General features: G+C 41.9%; 1 protein-coding gene across 1 annotated transcript; it reads left to right on the forward strand.

The window, feature by feature from the left end:
* Window positions 1–2,891: 2,891 nt before the first annotated feature.
* Window positions 2,892–19,718, forward strand: SLFN14 (schlafen family member 14). The gene is made up of 6 exons (XM_031011453.2): window positions 2,892–2,944; window positions 3,907–3,985; window positions 5,608–6,711; window positions 8,980–9,108; window positions 10,240–10,954; window positions 14,618–19,718. Exons 3-6 carry the CDS (start codon window positions 5,652–5,654, stop codon window positions 15,450–15,452), a joined length of 2,739 nt encoding a protein of 912 aa, XP_030867313.2. The 5' UTR covers window positions 2,892–2,944; window positions 3,907–3,985; window positions 5,608–5,651; the 3' UTR covers window positions 15,453–19,718.
* Window positions 19,719–20,152: the final 434 nt, after the last annotated feature.

Genomic DNA, 20,152 nt, shown 5'->3' on the forward strand with positions numbered 1-20,152 from the left:
TTTGCTGGTTTGATTTAGAGGGAGAGAGGTGTATTAGTATTCTGTGGCTGCTGCAACAAATCACCACAAATTTGGTGGCTTAAAACAACAGAAACATTTTTTTTTTTTTTTTTTGAGATGGAGTCTCACTCTGTCACCCAGGCTGGAGTGCAGTAGCGCAATCTCGGCTCGGCTCACTGCAAGCTCTGCCTCCCGGGTTCACGCCATTCTCCTGCCTCAGACTCCCGAGTAGCTGGGACTACAGGCGCCCGCCACTACGCCCGGCTAATTTTTTGTATTTTTAGTAGAGACAGGGTTTCACTGCATTAACCAGCATGGTCTCGATCTCCTGACCTCGTGATCCGCCCCCCTTGGCCTCCCAAACTGCTGGGATTACAGGCGTGAGTCACTGCACCCGGCCCAGAAACATATTCTTTTATGAAAACTTATTTTAGGTTCAGAAGTACATGTGCAGGTTTATTATATGGGTAAACTCATGTCAGGGGGGTTTGTTGTATAGATCATTTCATTACCCAGGTATTAAGCCTGCTACACAATAGTTATTTCTTCTACTCCTCTCCCTCCTCCCACGTCAGGTGGGTCCCAGTGTCTGTTGTTCCCCTCTTTGTGTCCATGTGTTCTCATCATTGAGCTTCCACTTATAAGTGAGAACATGCAGTATTTGGTTTTCTGTTCCTGTATTAGTTTGCTAAGGATAATGGCCTCCAGCTCCATTCATTTGGTTATTTTTGTTTTTGCGTTTTTTTTAAATTTTTTATTTTTTTTACAGCTAGAAGTTCAACATCAGTTTCACTGAGTTGAAGTCAAAGTGTTGGCATGGGCTGGGCACAGTGGCTCACGCCTGTAATCCCAGCACTTTGGGAGACTGAGGCAGGCAGATCACATGAGGTCGGGGGTTCGAAACCATCCTGGCCAACATGGCGAAACCCCACCTCTATTAAAAATATGTAAATTAGCCAGGCATGGTGGTGCGCACCTGTAATCCTAGCTATGCTGGAGGCTGAGGTGGGAGAATTGCTTGAACCTGGGAGGCAGGGGTTGCAGTAAGCTGAGATCGCACCACTGCACTCCAGCCTAAGCAACAGAGCAAGACTCTGTCAAAAAAAAAAAAAAAAAAAAAAGTGTTGCCATGGACCTGCTGTCTCCAGAAGCTCCAGGGGAGACTCTTCCAGCTTCTGGTAGCTGCTGGCATTCCTTTGCTTATAGCTGCATCACTCCATCTCTGCTTCTGTGATCACATTGCCTCCTCCCCTTTTGTGTGTATCAAAGCTTGACCCAGTTTAGCCACCATCCTCAAATAAGATAACTAACTGCCTCCCATCTGTTGGTTGTTTTTTCTTTTTTTGAGATGGAGTCTCGCTTTGTCTCCCAGGCTGGAGGCTGGAGTGCAGTGGCGCAATCTCGGCTCACTGCAACCTCCACCTCCCAGATTCAAGTGATTCTCCTACCTCAGCCACCTGAGTAGCTGGTATTACAGGTGTCTGCCATCATGCCTGGCTAATTTTTGTATTTTTAGTAGAGACGGGGTTTCACCATGTTGGCCAGGCTAGTCTTGAACTCCTGACCCCGTGATCCACCGGCCTCGGCCTCCCAAAATGCTGGGATTACAGGCATGAGCCACTGTGCCCGGCATCTGTTTTTTTGTTTTTTTTTTTTGAGATGGAGTCTCGCTTTGTCACCCAGGCTGGAATGCAGTGGCACGATCTCGGCTCACTGCAACCTTTGCCTCCCGGGTTCAAGCAATTCTCCTGTCCCAGCCTCCCCAGTAGCTGAGATGACAGGTGCCCACCACCATGCCCAGCTAAGTTTTGTATTTCTAGTAGAGACGGGGTTTTCACCATGTTGGCCAGGCTGGTCTTGAACTCCTGACCTCAGGTGATCTGCCTGCCTCGGCCTCCCAAAATGCTGGGATTACAGGCATGAGCCACTGCCCCCAGCATCTGTTGGGTTTTCTTTTTCTTTCTTTCTGTCTTTTTTTTTTTTTTTTTGAGATGGAGTCTCCCTCTGTTGCCCAGGCTAGAATGCAATGGCATGATCTCGGCTCACTGCAACCTCTGCCTCCCAGGTTCAAGCAATTCTCCTGTCTCAGCCTCCCCAGTAGTTGGGATTACAGGCACACACCACCACACCAGGCTAATTTTTGTATTTTTAGTAGAGACAGGGTTTCACCATATTGGTCAGGCTGGTCTTGAACTCCTGACCTCAGATGATCCACCCACCTAGGCCTCCCAAAGTGCTGGGATTATAGGCATGAGCCACCACACCCAGCCCATCTGTTGGTTTTTTACCATTTGTTTTTTAATTATGAAAAACAATTTATACTCATTGTAAACCATTAAAAATACAGATCAGTTAAAGATAATAAAGGGAAGAAAAATAAATTAATTAAAAAATTACCTTTAATCCTCCTACCCAGGGATAGCCAGCTCCTAATCTATGAGGATTTTTCTAGGCTGGGTCTGGTGTTTAACAAAGATGAAAAGTAGGAAAAAGAATAAAAGTAAATAGAAAAGAACAAGCCATTTAGGAGGTAATGAAATAGGTTAATATTGCCCACAATGAATATGTACAGGAAGCCTAATTTAAAATAAAAACAGAGCTTTGCACACAAAATTTTCCAGCGCTGAAGGTACATATATGATATGTGGAAATGAAGCTCAGTCTTTTAGAAGTGCTAAGTTTAACTTTTTCCATTCACCCCTGCATTTTCTCATTACGACCTCATTCACTCCCTGAGGTCAGACCCTGGCCTGATAATCTGCCCTGTCACAGGCTCTTCATGAGTCCTTATCGGCCTTCCTCAGTATGTCAGTGTTATGAAGAAGTGGGAAGTCTGCTTCTCCCAGGCTAATATCAAAGGGCAAAAGGGGCTGTGACAGAAGCAAACATTCAGACTACAGCCAGATGTGAAACTGAAGCAGCAAGAGGAAACACAAGAGCATAGGTAAAAAAAAAAAAAAAAAATTCTTAAAAATATCTCATTTATCTAATTTTAGGTGCAGTCTACATCTGAGGGCATGAGGGATTAGTAAAATAGTATTTAGGGAAAATTTGTAAAGGAAAATGAGTAAAAAATTCTGGGAAGGCCTGGCGTGGTGGCCCGTCCCTATAATCCCAGCACTTTGGGAGGCTCAGGTAGGTGGATCACCTGAGGTCAACAGTTCGAGACCAGCCTGGCCAACATGGTGAAACCCCATCTCTACTAAAAATACAAAAATGTATCGAGAGTGGTGGCTCTTGCCTGCAGTCCCAGCTACTCTGGAGGCTGAGGCAGGAGAGTCACTTGAACCTGGGGGACGGAGGTTGCCATGAGCCAAGAGATCGTGCCACTGCACTCCAGCCTGGGCACAGAGCAAAACTCTGTCTCAAAAAAAGAAAAAAAAGTTCTGGGAAATGTGGAAAGGATATTCATCTCGAGCTAGAATCTCAGTAAATGTTGTATTTATCATAATTGTTATCAGCATTCGAATAACATTGATGAGACTTACGAGTCACGAGACCATAGGGTCTGCTATTCAAAATCAATTTGATTTGTTCTGTGGGTCCCATCAGTGGAAGTTATGGGGAGACAAATTGCAGCTTAAAGTAAGGAGACCATTTCTAACACAGACGTCAGAAATTAGAAGGGACTAGAGGGACTATTTGATAGGTAGTGAGTTGCTCATCGCTGGAGGTTTGCAACTTGTTGGGAGTTGGGAATATTATAGAGGAGATTTTAGAATCCTATAGATTGTTGGACTGGAGGATCTTTAAAGTCCTTTCCAACACTTCTGTGATTCTATGATATAAATAGAATGTTATGGGAAATTTCCATAAGGAGCCATAAAATACTACATTTACATGTACCTATAGAAGAGGCTCACATTCTAAAAAGAATTCCCCAGGTTGATTCTGGTTTTTCTGAAGGAAGTGAGAAGGCAACCAAGAACAAATTGATATCAGGGGAGTGCACATGTCTTGCCGGATGCCTGCTTTCTTCCTCTTGGTGAGTATATACAACGCCCACAGGGCCCCTGCTTTGCAAAGATCACCCAGAAAGATGGGTTCTCTTCTCCTAGAGGATGAATTTTGGTTGAGTTAGCAAATATTTTGTTTTGCAATTGACTAAAGGTAAGCAGATCTTTTCTGAAATATTTGTTTCAGAGCTCAAATTTCAGTTTAGGTGGCTGTTTTCTGGTCTAGGAAGCAAAAGAAGGGTGACAATGGTTTAGTTACCATGCCCCAAAAGCTCATGTTCTTTTCCAAGTCTTAGAGGTTTCCACAGCACAGGGCAGAACTATTAGAAGGGAAGGAAAATGCTGCTGTCACATCACACTGTATATGAGGCAATGTACTTTTGAGATTTAGAACATGTGAAGAGTTGAAAAGGTTTCTGCATTTGGTATCAACTGACATTCTTTCAGGAGTAAAATAAAGCTTTTCAAAGTGTATGAAATAATACATAAAAATATAGAATTTTATTTATTTACTTTTATTTTTATTTTTTTAGACAGGTTCCCACTCTGCTGCCCAGGCTGGAGTGCAGTGGTGCGATCATGGTTCACTGCAGCCTCAAACTCCTGGGCTCAAGAGATCCTCCCACCTCAGCCTCCTAGGTAGCTGGGACTGCAGGTGCGCACCACCATACCTGCCTAATGTTTAACATTTTTTTTTTTTATCTTTTGTCGAGATGGGGTCTTGCTATGTTGTCCACGCTGGTCTCAACTCCTGATCGAAAGCAATCCTCTCACATCCACCTCCCAAAGTGCTGAGATTACACATGTGAGCTACCACACCCAGCCTATGTTTGTGTTTATAGCAAGATCTTCTACAGTACATATACTGTAAAATGATACTTCCTTAGTTCTCTAGTGCCTTCCTTTCTTCCCCTTTTGAATTATAAATAAGAGCATCTTCTCACTTCCACTTCTATTTCTGCGTATTCTCCAATACCTTCCTGGGCTCCTGTGCCAACCCATGCCCTTTATATCTGGGCTCAGTGTTGGCGTTTCCTGATTTGAAATGCAAAATGGCTGAAAATGTTAGCAATTTAATTTTTCCATTATGACAAATATTAAGCATTCACCTTTATCCATGCCTACTTATTCTGGCAAGGCTAAGGATATTTGGCAAAGTGATTAGAAAACAGCAGTATCAAAGATAATTTCCAGTTGGGTGCGGTGGCTCACATCTGTAATCCCAGCACTTTGGGAGGGAGGCCCAGGCAGGAGGATTGCAACGTAGCAAGACTCCATCTCTTAAAAAAAAAAAAATAGCAAGAACGAAAAAGAAAAAAAAAATTAGCCAGGCTTGGTGGCACATGTCTGTAGTCTCAGCTACTAGGGAGACTGAAGTTGGAGAATCACTTGAGCTGGGAGGTTGAGGTTGCAGAGAACTATTATCGTGCCACTGCACTCTAACCTGCATAACAGAGCAAGATTCTATCTCAAAAACAAACAAACAAAACTAAAAAACCCAAAACAAACAAGAGCAACAACAAATATACATATATATAGAGATGACTTCCAACATTAAAATATATCTCCAGTAATCGATAGTTTTGAAGAAAATATTGTAATCTTTGGAATTCTTATTAATATAGAAACAATATTTCTGTCCTGATTGTAGGAACTCCTTTCTTTTATTGTTTGGAGCACAGAGGGGCTGCTGAAATGGAGAGTATCAAGACTGATACTGAAATGCCGTATCCTGAGGTGATAGTAGATGTGGGCAGAGTGATTTTTGGAGAAGAAAACAGGAAGAAGATGACCAACAGCTGTTTGAAAAGATCTGAGAATTCTAGAATTATCCGGGCTATATGTGCACTGTTAAATTCTGGAGGTGGTGTGATCAAAGCAGAGATTGATGATAAAACCTATAGTTACCAATGCCATGGGCTGGGACAGGATTTGGAAACTTCTTTTCAAAAGCTCCTTCCTTCAGGTTCACAGAAATACCTTGACTACATGCAGCAGGGGCACAATCTCCTGATTTTTGTGAAGTCATGGAGCCCAGATGTTTTCAGCCTTCCACTAAGGATTTGCAGCTTGCGCTCCAATTTGTATCGGAGAGATGTGACTTCTGCTATCAACTTGAGTGCTAGCAGTGCCCTGGAGCTTCTCAGAGAGAAGGGGTTTAGAGCCCAAAGAGGAAGACCAAGGGTGAAGAAGTTGCATCCTCAGCAGGTTCTCAATAGATACATTCAGGAAGAGGAAGATATGAGGATATTGGCCTCAGAATTTTTTAAAAAGGACAAACTCATGTATAAGGAGAAACTCAACTTTACTGAGTCAACACATGTCGAATTTAAAAGGTTCACCACCAAAAAAGTCATACCTCGGATTAAGGAAATGCTGCCTCATTATGTTTCTGCATTTGCCAACACTCAAGGGGGATACGTCCTCATTGGGGTGGATGATAAGAGCAAGGAAGTGGTTGGATGTAAGTGGGAAAAAGTGAATCCTGACTTATTAAAAAAAGAAATCGAAAACTGCATAGAAAAATTGCCTACATTCCACTTCTGCTGTGAGAAGCCAAAGGTAAATTTCACTACAAAAATCCTGAATGTGTACCAAAAAGATGTCCTGGATGGTTATGTCTGTGTGATTCAAGTGGAGCCCTTCTGTTGCGTGGTGTTTGCAGAGGCCCCAGATTCCTGGATCATGAAAGACAATTCTGTCACACGGCTGACAGCTGAGCAGTGGGTGGTCATGATGCTGGATACTCAGTCAGGTAAAGGGAAGTGAAGTCATTGTCCCCATCAGCAGGGAGGAACCCCTTTCTCTGCCTTTTGTGGGTATTTGATCACATGTTAGTTAAAAAATAGAAATTTATTTTTCTTATAAGTGTTCTCCCATTACAGTGTTCCTTATCTAACATTTTTAGTTCCAAAGACTCAGAATATAAACTGAGGTCAAGAAATGTTTGGATTCTATGGCCTAAACAACTTTTTTTTCTTTAGACTCTGTCACCCAGGCTGGAGTGCAGTGGTGTGACCTCGGCTCACTGCAAACTCCACCTCCCAGGTGCAAGTGATTCTCATGCTTCAGCCTCCCAAGTAGCTGGGATTACAGGCACACACCACCATGTCGGCTAATTTTTGTATTTTTAATAGAGATGGGGTTTTGCCATGTTGCCCAGGCTGGTCTTGAACTTCTAACCTCAAGAGATCAACTCACCTCAACCTCCCAAAGTGCTGGGATTACAGGTGTGAGCCACCACTCCTGGCCAGCCTAAGCAACTTTTAAAGGAAAGTTACAGTATGCCATCAGCCATGAGTTAGGAAAGGTCTCCTTTTATTGTCTATTAACCTGTTGAAAAAATTGTGCAGGCTGATCATCCCAGTCAAAATTGGAATAGCCTCATTTTAGAGATGATATTCTAGAGAAACACTGTTTAAGAATAACTCTGAGGCTGGGCGCAGTCCTAGCACTTTGGGAGGCCAACGTGGGCAGATTGCCTGAGCCCAGGAGTTTGAGACCAGCCTGGCCAACATAGCGAGCCCTATTTCTCCCCCAAATATAAAAATTAGCCAGGCGTGGTGGTGTATGCCTGTAGTCTCAGCTACATGGGAGGCTGAGGTGGGAGGATTGCTTGAGCCTGGGAGGTGGAGGTTGTAGTCAGCCAAGATCACTCCACTGCACTCCAGCCTAAGCAACAGAGCGAGGCCCCGTCTCAAAAAAAAAAAAAAAAAAAAAAAATGACTCCACTACTCCACCAATTCTTTCAAGCAAAACATTGTTGACAAATTTGAATTGTTTCAGTAATATTAGGAGCTAATAACCTTAAGCCACTGGGCTTAGGGCGCCACCAAGTGGGGGAAAATGATGCAAAAGGAGATGCTAGGGCAAGGGGGTGCTGGGGGAGCAGGACCCCTGGTGTTCTCACTTACCTTTCAGTTCTGCTTGGAATCAGCCTTGGTGATTCCTAATCAATCCATAAAGGACTATAGGCCGAACTACGCCTATCTGCTTGCCTTCACGGCCAGTATGTTCCAAATTTCATCAAAACTTGAGTGATTGGAGAATTTTATTGGGTCATTCTTTCTCTTAATTTGTTTGAGTTCACTTCTCTTCTCCTCTCCCCTAAAGATTCTGCCACTTTTGATTCCATCTAACCTTAGATGGGGACATAAACAACTGTAACAACATTTGTTTTTTTTTTTTTTGGAGACAGGGTCTTGCTTTGTCGCCTAGGCTGGAGTGCAGCGGCACGATCTCAGCTCACTGCAGCCTCCGCCTCCCAGGTTCAAGCAATTCTCCCACCTCAGCCTCCCGAGCAGCTGGGATTACAGGCACACCACCACGCCCAGCTAATTTTTGTATTTTTTTTTTTTTTTTTTTGAGACGGAGTCTCGCTCTGTCACCCAGGCTGGAGTGCAGTGGCGCGATCTCGGCTCACTGCAAGCTCCGTCTCCTGGGTTCACGCCATTCTCCTGCCTCAGCCTCCCGAATAGCTGGGACTACAGGCGCCGGCCACCATGCCTGGCTAATTTTTTGTGTTTTTAGTAGAGACGGGGTTTCATCGTGTTAGCCAGGATGGTCTTGATCTCCTGACCTCGTGATCCGCCTGCCTCGGCCTCCCAAAGTGCTGGGATTACAGGTGTGAGCCATCACATCTGGCCAACACCATTTTTAAAATACTGTGCTTTAATCCTTGCTGATCCCCACTAGATGCCTTTTCTTCTTAGAGATAACCTGGAGTCAGAATATTATAATTGAAAGGAAGCTTAGGGACTATTCACTCCTGCGTGAGAGAGAGGTGAAATGACTTGCTCAAGCCGAGTCACACAGTGACTTAGAATATGTGTGATATGTCCCCTGTAGGAATCCCCAGACTTCCTTTCCTGACATACGTGAGCTGTCTGACGCATAGTAAGTACAACTGCTCAGGCACCCATGCACATCACAGGTCTCCAGTAAGAAGAGCCAAAAAAAGAGGTTTTTTTTTTTTTTTAATTTTTATTTTTTGTCTGAAACAACTTTCCATGTAATTGTCTAGCTCCTTCCAGTTTGGTCACAGACTACAACTCTTGCCTGATTTCATCAGCTTCATCTGCACGAAAAAGTCCCGGATATCCCATAAAAGTCCACGAATTTAAGGAGGCTCTGCAACGACATTTGTTTCCAGGTATTCCCTCTTGATTTCAACTTAGGGGACTATTTGTTTTCTAAAATTGAGTTGGGAGGTGTTAGTAGTAATGAGTTCAGGTGTTTCTCCTTAGGGAAGGTCAAATGAAGGACTTAGCGACATAATGATCCTGAAATTTTACATATATATATTATATATATATAATATATATGACTGAAAACAAGGGTCATATATATACTTATTTAATAATTATTATTAATATTTATTATTAATTTATTATATAATTATTATATATAATTATATATAATATTTATATATCTATATATCTGACCCTTGTTTCCAGTCATCTGATTCCCACTATTACTATTTCTGTGTGCCTTCCAACTTCTCATAACATATGGCTTTTGTTTTCCAAATTTGAGAGTGCAGGGAATTTCTCAGGTCTCAACCATCAAAAAACTGCCCCTAGCTTTCCAATGCAGAAGGAGCCATTGGGTTATTTGAACTTCTTCTAAAGCAGGGTTTCTCAACCTTAGCACTATTGTCATTTGAGTCAGATAACTCTTTGCTGGGGGAGGGAGAGCCCTGTGAATTGTAGAATACTTAGCAGCACTCCTATCTGGTACCTACTACATACCAGTAGCTCCCCTCCAATTGTGACAATAAAAAATTCTCAGGACGGGCATGGTGGCTCATGCCTGTAATCCCAGCACTTTGGGAGGCCAAGGCGGGTGACCTCACCTGAGGTCAGGAGTTTGAGACCAGCCCAGCCAACATGGTGAAACCCTGTCTCTACTAAAAATACAAAAATTAGCCAGGTGTGGTGGCATGTGACTGTAGTCTCAGCTACTCCAGAGGCTGAGGCAGAAGAATCACTGGAACCAGGGAGGCAGAGGCTGCAGTGAGCCAAGATCACACCACTGCACTCCAGTCTGGGTGACAGCGAGACTCCGTCTCAAAAAAAAAGAAAAAATTCTCCAGACATTGCCAAATGTCCTTGGGGGTGGGGGAGAGTTGGGGAGTAAAACTGCTCCTGATTAAGAATCACAATTCTAAAGGAAAGCTCTTATTTTCCCAAATGCACCAGGTATCTTTTTTTCTGCAACGTTGCAGGAATACTTACCACATGCTTTTGTAAGTTTTGGTAACATCTATTCCTTGAATTTTCAGTGACACAGGAAGAGGTACAATTTAAACCAGAATCCCTCTGTAAGAAGCTGTTCTCAGATCATAAAGAACTGGAGGGTTTAATGAAGACCCTGATACATCCTTGTTCTCAGGGGATTGTGATATTTTCTAGAAGCTGGGCTGGTGATGTTGGCTTCAGGAAAGAACAGAATGTCCTGTGTGATGCTCTCCTGATAGCAGTTAACAGCCCCGTGGTACTCTATACAATCTTAATAGACCCTGATTGGCCTGGAGGACTTGAATATGCCCGAAACACAGCTCATCAGTTAAAGCAGAAACTGCAAACTGTTGGTGGTTACACAGGGAAAGTGTGCATCATTCCAAGGCTGATACACCTGAGCAGCACACAGAGTAGACCTGGTGAGATCTCCGTGCGTTACCCCAGGTCCTACAGGCTTGCTGATGAGGAGGAAATGGAAGACTTGCTGCAGGCTCTGGTGGTGGTCTCCCTGTCCTCCAGATCTCTTCTGAGTGACCAGATGGGCTGTGAATTTTTCAACTTGCTCATAATGGAGCAGAGCCAGTTGCTTTCTGAGAGTCTTCAGAAGACGCGTGAATTATTCATCTACTGCTTTCCAGGAGTCAGGAAGACAGCCCTAGCCATAAAGATCATGGAGAAAATTAAGGACTTGTTTCACTGCAAACCAAAAGAGATCCTCTATGTTTGTGAAAGCGACTCCCTAAAGGATTTTGTGACGTAAGAGTTTTACCAACTACACACACACACAAATATGTATGTGTATATATATATGTGTATATATGTGTATATATATGTGTATATATATGTGTATATATGTGTATATATGTGTATATATGTGTATATATAGTGTATATATATGTGTATATATATATACACATATATATATATATTCTTTTTGCAGTTGCAAGATTTAATAGAGTGAAAACAGAGCTCCCATACAAAGGGAGGGGACCCAAAGAGGGTAGCCGTTGCCAGCTTGAATGCCTGGGTTTATATCCCGATCATTGTCCCTCCTGCTGTGCTCTCAGGCAATAGATGATTGGCTATTTCTTTACCTCCTGTTTTTGCCTAATTAGCATTTTAGTGAGCTCTCTTTCTTATCTGATTGGTCGGGTGTGAGCTAAGTTGCAAGCCCCGTGTTTAAAGGTGGAAGTGGTCACCTTCCCAGCTAGGCTTAGGGATTCTTAGTCAGCCTAGGAAATCCAGCTAGTCCTGTCTCTCAGTGCCCCCCTCAACAGGAAAACCCAAGTGCTGTTGGGGAAGTTGGCCGACCACCGCTCTAGCTGCTTCCTGCTGAATTGGGGCGTAGTAGGGGTTGTGCAGTTGAGATTTCCTCGGGAAGGGTGACTTTGATGTCATTAACATCGGAGCATGGGCTAGCAGGCCGGTCCAGGGGTCCGTGGTAGATTTTACTCATGGATTGCATCTGGGGCTCCATTTGAAGAACCATTTGTAGCTTTGCAGCTTCGATTCTGGAAAAGACAAACTTAACAAGGAGGTTAAAGATACAGGGTCCAAAGAGGAGTAGCAATATTATAGCTGCTAGAGGTCCTAAGAAGGGTAGAATCCAGGGCATCATTGGCTGAGGAGGCCCCAGGGGCCAGTGTTTTGAAGCTCCTCTGCTCTATGTTGTATTCGATCTCGAATTTCTTTACCTTTTTTGGTGACGATTCCGGATTGATTAACATAATAACAGCATTCTTCCCCTAAAAATAAACAGGTTCCCCCTCTTGCGGCGGCTAGCAAGTCTAAAGCTCTTCGATTTTGAACGACTACTGCTGCTAGGGAGTTAAGTTGATCTTGCAAGGTGACCAGGGAGTCAATGACCCGTTCCATGTCACCATTTAGTTCTTGAGATAGTTTGTAGTAGAACTGAATAGAGGTTGTGATACCGCCAGTGCCAGTACCTAGTCCGCCTAGCACTCCTGCTCCGATAACAAAAGGAAGAATGGGTACTCTTTTGTTGCGGGGCTTAGGTACGACATGATTGTATAAATCTTGTTCAGTGTAGATGGTCATAGGGGGCGCTAAGAATGAGAGGAAGCATATAGATTCTGAAGAGCCATTCAAACAACGATAGGCTGAGGTACCACAGACAAAAAATATTCCTGAGGGTAGGCAGACTATTCGTGTGGGAAGAGTTACCCACCTGATGTGCTGGGAGTTGGTTGCACACACACAAAAATATATTTAGTCAGTCTTTTCAAGAGTGTCACAAAAGCGATTTGTGTTTTTAGTTTAAGTTTTTGCAGTGCCTTAGTTGCACAAGTGCAAGAGCCCAAACTATATACACATTTCCAAATAATCATGGAATTGAGCTGTAAACAGGTAATTTATAATGTTCAACCTTAAACATTTCATTATAAATAACCCACATGTGCATAACTTAAATTTACAGAACCAGAAACTTTTTTTTTTCCTCACAATCCTGGCCTTACATTTAAGAGAAGTAGAAATGAACCCATTCTGCTTCAAGTATACTTTCTGTTTGATATGTAATGTTTTAAAGTCACAGGGTATTTCTGCTAATTAGACATTGTACCTAGTGAAACTTGAATTTAAATACAGTTTGATTTTGTTCATAAAATATTTTCATTTTTGACTTGTTCTGCATCAGTAATTTTAGAAAATATGCAAATTCACTTCTGATTTAAATCTCTAACTTTTAATTTAGTAAAATGAATTGGTCATTATAGAATTCAGCAGAAGAGGGCAAAATCATTATGATTTTTGGTTTGGTTTTGTTATTCAATAAATGGTTTTGAGCACTGTTGATGTGGTATCCACTGTGCTACATTTAGTGTTAGAGGAGAAAACATATTGAAGACCTTGCCATAAAAAAAACAATGTGAGTATTGTATAATAATAAAGACATGCTCATTTTAATTAACTAATTAATTTATTTTTGAGACGGAGTCTTGCTGTGTCAACCAGGCTGGAGTGCAGTGGCACGATCTCAGCTCACTGCAACCTCTGTCTCCTGGGTTCAAGTGATTCTCTTGCCTCAGCCTCCCGAGTAGCTGGGATTACAAGTGTGCATCACCACACCTAGCTAATTTTTGTATTTTTAGTAGAGACGGGGTTTCACTGTGTTGGCCAGGCTGGTCTTGAACTCCTGACCTCAAGTGATCCGCCCACCTCCTTCTCGCAAAGTGTTGGGATTACAGGCGTGAGCCACTGCACCTGGCCTCATGCCCATTTTAACTGGCTAGAGGTTCGTTGGTAAATATTCCCCAGTGAAGGAGACCATTAGGCACACTGTTAAGAAGTCAGCAGGAGAAGTGAATCAAATAGGGGAGGGCTTTCCAGGCAAAGGGCACAGCAAGTTCAAAGACATGGAGACACTAGAGAACCAGAATGGTAGGTCTGACTAGAGCTGTGCAGACTGTGGGTATACAGCAGGTGGTGATGTTGAAAAGGAGGTGGATGCCAGGTTATCAGGGATCCTGTAGACTGTGCTGAGGACTACGTTCTTTATTAAGTTTTATAGCTAAGTTTGAAAATACTCCAGTCAAAAGGCTAACTCAACAAATATCTATGAAACCCTTAATGTGAGAGGGATACAAAGATGGCTAAGAATCAGTGCTTTTATTTGAGTCCACACAGTCCAAACCAGAAGAGAAGAACATAGTTATGATTCAAGGCATAGGGAGTAAAGGCCCTAGGAACTGCATATGTAAAATCATGGAATCTGTAGGGATGAGTGATGTTACTTGGATCCAAATTAAAGGAGGCAAAAAACAACCAAATTTGTTAAGAAAAAATACATATATGCTAAAGCGTACTATAAAGGAAAATTGAGCTAAGTAAATGAGGTAGCTCCAAAGAGGCATAGCCCCGTAGATTTGGTACCCTACTTGATGTGTCGTGGAACTCAGCATCCTCTTGATGTTTCTCTTACCAAAATCTAAAGAAGCTTTAGAGGAATTTGAACTAGTCCATGCTTTTTTTTGCACATAAAAATTATGATATGCATTGAGGAAACTGTTTTCCAGCTCTAAAGAGGATAGAAAGTAAAGAAACGGTAGTAAGAAGTGTAAGTTAACTTTGAGATTTCCTTTAGATGTAATGAACTTGTCTTCAGGATTGCCAAAGAGTAGGAATGGATTACTAATAGAAATAATACAATCTGTTACCTGGGTTCATTTCAGAAGTTTCACATGCAGGTTTAACTGGATAACCCCAAAGAGCAAGGTGTAAAATTATGCATTCTGTCTGTCAGGTAACTTGTAATTAGAACAGTTTTGTGGTATTCACACTACTGAATCAATGACTCAGCCTGCAGATGAGAATCAGCCTCTGATTCCATTCCAGAGAGTAATGACTGCTGGTGTTCTCTTTGTTGATATGCCTCAAGCCCTGTTTTTTCCGTCCTTACAGCCAACAAACCACCTGCCAAGCTGTGACCCGGAAAACTTTCATGCAAGGGGAGTTTCTAAAGATTAAACACATAGTGATGGATGAGACTGAGAATTTCTGCAGCAAATATGGCAATTGGTACATGAAGGCTAAGAACATCACCCATCCAAAGGCAAAGGGGACTGGAAGTGAAAACCTTCACCATGGGATTCTCTGGCTTTTTCTTGACCCTTTTCAAATCCATCACGCAGATGTCAATGGCCTTCCCCCTCCATCTGCTCAGTTTCCTCGAAAAACAATCACCAGTGGGATCCACTGTGCTCTGGAAATAGCGAAGGTTATGAAAGAAGAAATGAAGAGGATCAAAGAAAATCCTCCCTCCAACATGTCTCCAGACACATTAGCATTGTTCAGCGAGACTGCCTATGAGGAAGCAACGTGTGCCCAGGCTCTGCCTGGGGTGTGTGAGACAAAGACTAATCTGACAACAGAACAAATAGCTAACTATGTGGCAAGAAAATGTCACAGCCTGTTCCAGTGTGGCTATCTGCCCAAAGATATAGCAATTCTGTGCAGGAGAGGGGAGGACAGAGGACGCTATAGGCTTGCACTACTCAAAGCAATGGAATTAATTGAGACCCACAGACCATCAGAGGTTGTGTTTAGCCCGGCCACCGGTGTTTGGGGAAGTCACATTGTTTTAGACAGTATTCAGCAATTTTCAGGCCTGGAGAGGACTATCGTGTTTGGGCTTAGTCCAGAATGTGACCAGTCAGAGGAATTTCATAAGCTCTGCTTTGCTTCAAGAGCCATTAAACACCTCTACCTGCTTTATGAAAAGAGGGCAGCCTTCTGAAAATTATTACAAATAATAGAGGAAGACAGGAAGAGCAGAGTCCTTTCTCCTAGACAGGTAGCAGTGACTCCATTTTAATATTACAAGTGAGGAAATCAAGGCACATCAGTATGGCCTGGAGCCACAGAAATGTCTCTTGGAGCTGAGCCTTCCACTCTATTTCAATGCCACTGGCCTTTTCACAATCTCCTTCACCTCCTACCTATACAATTACAATAGACTTCATTAGTCCCCTGTCTCCAGCTTTCCCACTCAATCCAGCTGTCATCCATCAGAGAATTTTTCCTCAAATAGAGAACTGATTTTATGTAATACCTTGCTAACATATCTTCAATGAGTCCCCACAGCCTTCAAACCTAACCAATTTTCAAGGCTTTCATTAATATGCCCTGACTTGCTCTCCCAACCACATCCTTTATTGTATCTCCATCTCCCCGTGTTTCTCATGCACCCCAGCCCACCTGGCATAATTTTTGGGTGGTGGTATGGTGCCCTCCAGGCTGGTTACTTTGACTGCATAGGTCTAAAAAGCAGCCAATTGACTGGCACCTCATACTGGCTATGGGTCTCAAGCTTTCCAGGTCCAGAACTTGATTGCCTTTTTGTACCAAGTCTAGATCAGTCTCTTGGGGATGCTTTATGCTAATCAAGCTCACAAAGGACCAATGCATAAATCAAAATGTTACTCTGTTAATTTATAGTGAGGACCATAGTCATAAGTGGGTCAAATGCTTTTGCTAATCAGTGCCCTCAACAGTAATATAAGAAGCCAAATTATACGAACATAGCCTTACAGTAAGGGAAGCTGGTAATTTGATTCAAATCTTAAAAATCTTCAGATTATATTAGACTATTGCAATATCTATTAAGTTGGTGCAAAAGTGCAAAAACCACAATTACTTTTGCACCAACTTAATATAAAATAAGATTGCAATAATTTCTAAAATAAAGATATTTCTATCACAAGGACAAGACAAATTAGTTTACAGGTTTACAAGCTAAAGCAAATTTAGAATGCTAAGGATGACTAGTTTTTCATTATTCTTTGCCCTCAGATGAATTTTTTTTTCTCTGTCTTGGTTTCTAAAATTTCCAGGTTCACCACCAACCCTCTCCTTACTGCCCCCAACATATACAAATTTTGCCTACATTTATCCTCTATGTATGTGAATACATTCATGTAGGCTAGAAATGCCTTATACTCTGCCGCTGGCCTGGAAAGTAGTCTTCCTACAAGGGGCCTTTGCACATCTCTGATCTCTTCCATTATGACTTGGTGCTAATTTTTAAATCCAACTCTCAGAGTTTATGGGGATCCTTGGTGGCAACTTTACCACCAACACCACCCACACACATCCCCGACTCCTGGTCTGTGCCTGTGCCATTTTCTCAGTCTTTAAACCCTTTTCTGTCCCCTCCACCTTTGAAATCCTTACTTGGCAATCACATCCTTTTTCAAATGCCTACTACCTCAATTAAACTTTTACTATCTCCCTAAGTGAAACTTTCCAATGTATATGATACATATTAGAAATGAAATCAAAGTTCCCCTTTTCTAGTCAGTTCCCCAAATGGCTGAGCCAATTCTGTACTCTTCAAATTACTCTTGCTTTTGCAAGGATTTTTAAATTGCTTTGGAAGTATTCATATTTCCAAACTGTTTTTAACTTCTAGAAAAGTTTAGGATAGCTTGATTGACTCTGGGGAGGCTTGAATCCAGGAGACATGTGGAAATTTTGGTTATGATTTTAGATAAAGCCCCTCAGCCTTCCAAGAGGTGGAAGAGCAGGCAGGGTTTCGAGAAGCTCTCTTAGCTGCCTTTCTGAATTGCTTAGGCCCATTAGAAGGGCTAGTCTGTACCTAGGCACGGATTGAAAAGAAAAACCTCTCCCTTGCTTCCCACTGCTCTAATTACCTGGTGTTTCTTCCTTTTTACCTTTCCTTGGGGGCTTTAGGGTAGTTTTGGATAGGAGGAAATGAAGTTCAGCAATCGGTTTTGCAAAAGATGCCAGTGCATTGACATTCTGATGTAGGGAGATGTATGAATTCTATAAAAATAATTTAAACAGTCAAAGTCAACAGAGTATGAAGGAGTATGAGTGGGACAAGGAATTGCTATATTTTAGTCATAAGCCTTAGTACCATTTGACTTTTTAAAATATATGCATGCATCATATAATTTTTCATAAAAGAATTGATTTGTAAAGAATTGTTTTAAATATTGAATTTGAGAGTCTTTGTCAGTTCTTAGTCTAGTGAAACAATTCAATCAGGATGAAAGTAGAATAACTAACTCAGTGATTCTCAACCCTGGATGCTCATTATAATTTCCTGGGGGACTTAAAAAAAAAATCAGTGATCAGGCCAGACACCAGACTAATTAACCTCAGTGTGTCTGAACACAGGCTCGGGCATCGGTATTTATTAAATGTTGTCCAGGCAGGGTGCAGTGGCTGGTGCCTGTAATACCAGAACTTTGAGAGGCTGAGGTCTGGGGGAATCACTTGAAGCCAGGAGTTGGAGACCAGCCTGGGCAACATAACAAGACCCCATCTCTACAAAAAAATTTTTGTTAAAAACTTAGTTGGGCATGGTGGTGCATGCTTTTAGTCCTAGCTACTCCAGAGGCCAAGGTGGGAGGATCACTTGAGCCCAGGAGTTTGAGGCTACAGTGACCTATGATTACTCCACTGCACTCCAGCCTGGGTTACAGAGCAAGACTCTATCTCTTAAAAAAAAAAATCCAAATGATTCTAATATGTCGCAAGGGTTGAGAACCATTGAACCCTTCTCCTAGTCTGTTCTTTCTGTCCTCAAAAAATGTGTGCACATTTCTCTTCCTATTAAGACTGTGAGCTCCTTGAGAGTAAGAGGATGAGTCACTTACACATCTTTATTTCCCCTAGAGCAACTAGTACAGTGCCTCACACAGGGCAGGTGCTCAGTAAATATTTGCTGAATTGTACTTGTAGCTTTTAGAAAACTAAAATCTACAATGATTCAATTTGATAGTATGGATTTCTAATGTTAGAGATTTCAAAGAAGTCAGTGTGGAGAATAATCTTTAACACTGTAATAATGAAGAATAAGGGAACAATAAAGGCAACTGAATTGTTTTTAGGCAACAGGTCAAATTAAGGATCTGTGATGATAGTTCATTAGATTCAAATGTAAGATTAGGAACTGGGGGGGACTAAGAATAATGGACTAACTTGGTTGTTCTTAGAATTCTCAATGTTTTCTACAAAGTCTTAATATGATGGATAAAGCAATTAACTAAATGAAATAACTAAGATAAAAGAGAAGCTTTAGAAACTGTGAGAAGCTTCTAAAACTTACTTTTAAAAAGAAGGGTAATATAATATTATCATGGAAGCTTCGGAAATGGAGAAAGGCAAAATTAAAAGTTCTTAAATCAGGCTGGGCGCAGGGGCTCATGCTGGTAATCCTAGCACTTTGGGAGGCTGAGGCGGGTGAATCACCTGAGGTCAGGAGTTCAAGACCAGCCTGACCAACATGGAGAAACCCTGTCTGCACTAAAAATACAAAATTAGCTGGGCATGGTGGCGCATGCCTGTAATCCCAGCTACTTGGGAGGCTGAGGCAGGAGAATTGCTTGAACCTGGGAGGTGGAGGTTGCAGTGAGCTGAGATTGCGCCACTGCACTTCAGCCTGGGCAACAAGAGTGAAACTCTGTCTCAAAAAAAAAAAAAAAAAAAAAAAGTTCTTAAATCATCTTGTTATCTGGGTGTAACATTTTTTCATTTTTGCTTATTTATTTCTATTCTTTGTTGATAGGGAAAATATTTTCACACAGTTATGATCAAGTTGTGCCATCAACTTTATATCCTATATGTGTGCTTTTTCCATTTAATTGTTTTGTGAGATATTGCTATAGACTACATTATTGTTCCCAATATTTCCTGCCTCTCTATATCTATACCCTTTGTAGTTACTAACATTAGAGGTAGAGATATTTTCCACCCCTATAATGTGGCCTTGGTCATGTGACTTGGAATGTTAGTAGTTCTGATGTGCACAGAGGCTGTACATGGACTTTCAGCACTGGGTTTACTCTCTCGGGTTTCTGCTGTTTCCATACAAAGAATGTACCCTGGGTGGCCCACCAGCCACTGAGATATGTGAATCCAACTTGAACTCAACTCATGGCCTGGAGCCAAGTTCCACCAGTCCTAACTAGTTCAGCCAAAATCCAGCTGATCTGAAAGTGCATGAATGAGAAATAAAAGCTTATTATTTAATGACTGAGATTTCAAGGTTGTTTGTTTTGTAGCTTTAGCTGACTAATGCAGGCATTTCCTCATGTGGTAGCACAGTCTTCAATATAATCATTTTTAATGGGTGCACCGCATCCTAGCCAGATCATATGAAATTTCAGTGATCATTCCCCTGTTATTCGTGTCACTAGCAATTTTACACCAATTTAATTAAGCCAGGCACATACTCAGGCATACAACCTTTTCTTTTTCTGGTATATTTATAAATCCCTAGAGATGGGCTTACTGCATGAAAAGGTGACTTGGATGAAAGAATCACTTTATTCAGATTAGTTCTGATGGGAAGTGAATAGAAAACCCCAGTCACTGCATCTGATAACGTATAAATTTTGTTGCATTAACTAAGAGAACAAAATGCTGACATCAGGTTCTGAAGACAAAAAAGAGGCAATGATATCTTGG

Source organism: Gorilla gorilla, chromosome 4 (assembly GCF_029281585.2).
Source record: "Gorilla gorilla gorilla isolate KB3781 chromosome 4, NHGRI_mGorGor1-v2.1_pri, whole genome shotgun sequence".
NCBI lineage: Eukaryota > Metazoa > Chordata > Mammalia > Primates > Hominidae > Gorilla > Gorilla gorilla.

Bases quoted from the DNA above. Each gene is read 5' to 3' on its own strand.
- SLFN14 (XM_031011453.2), top strand. From the start codon at position 5,652: ATGGAGAGTATCAAGACTGATACTGAAATGCCGTATCCTGAGGTGATA. The intron at 9,109-10,239 runs GTATTCCCTCTT...TTGAATTTTCAG, and splicing joins GCAACGACATTTGTTTCCAG to TGACACAGGAAGAGGTACAA. The intron at 10,955-14,617 runs GTAAGAGTTTTA...CCGTCCTTACAG, and splicing joins TCCCTAAAGGATTTTGTGAC to CCAACAAACCACCTGCCAAG.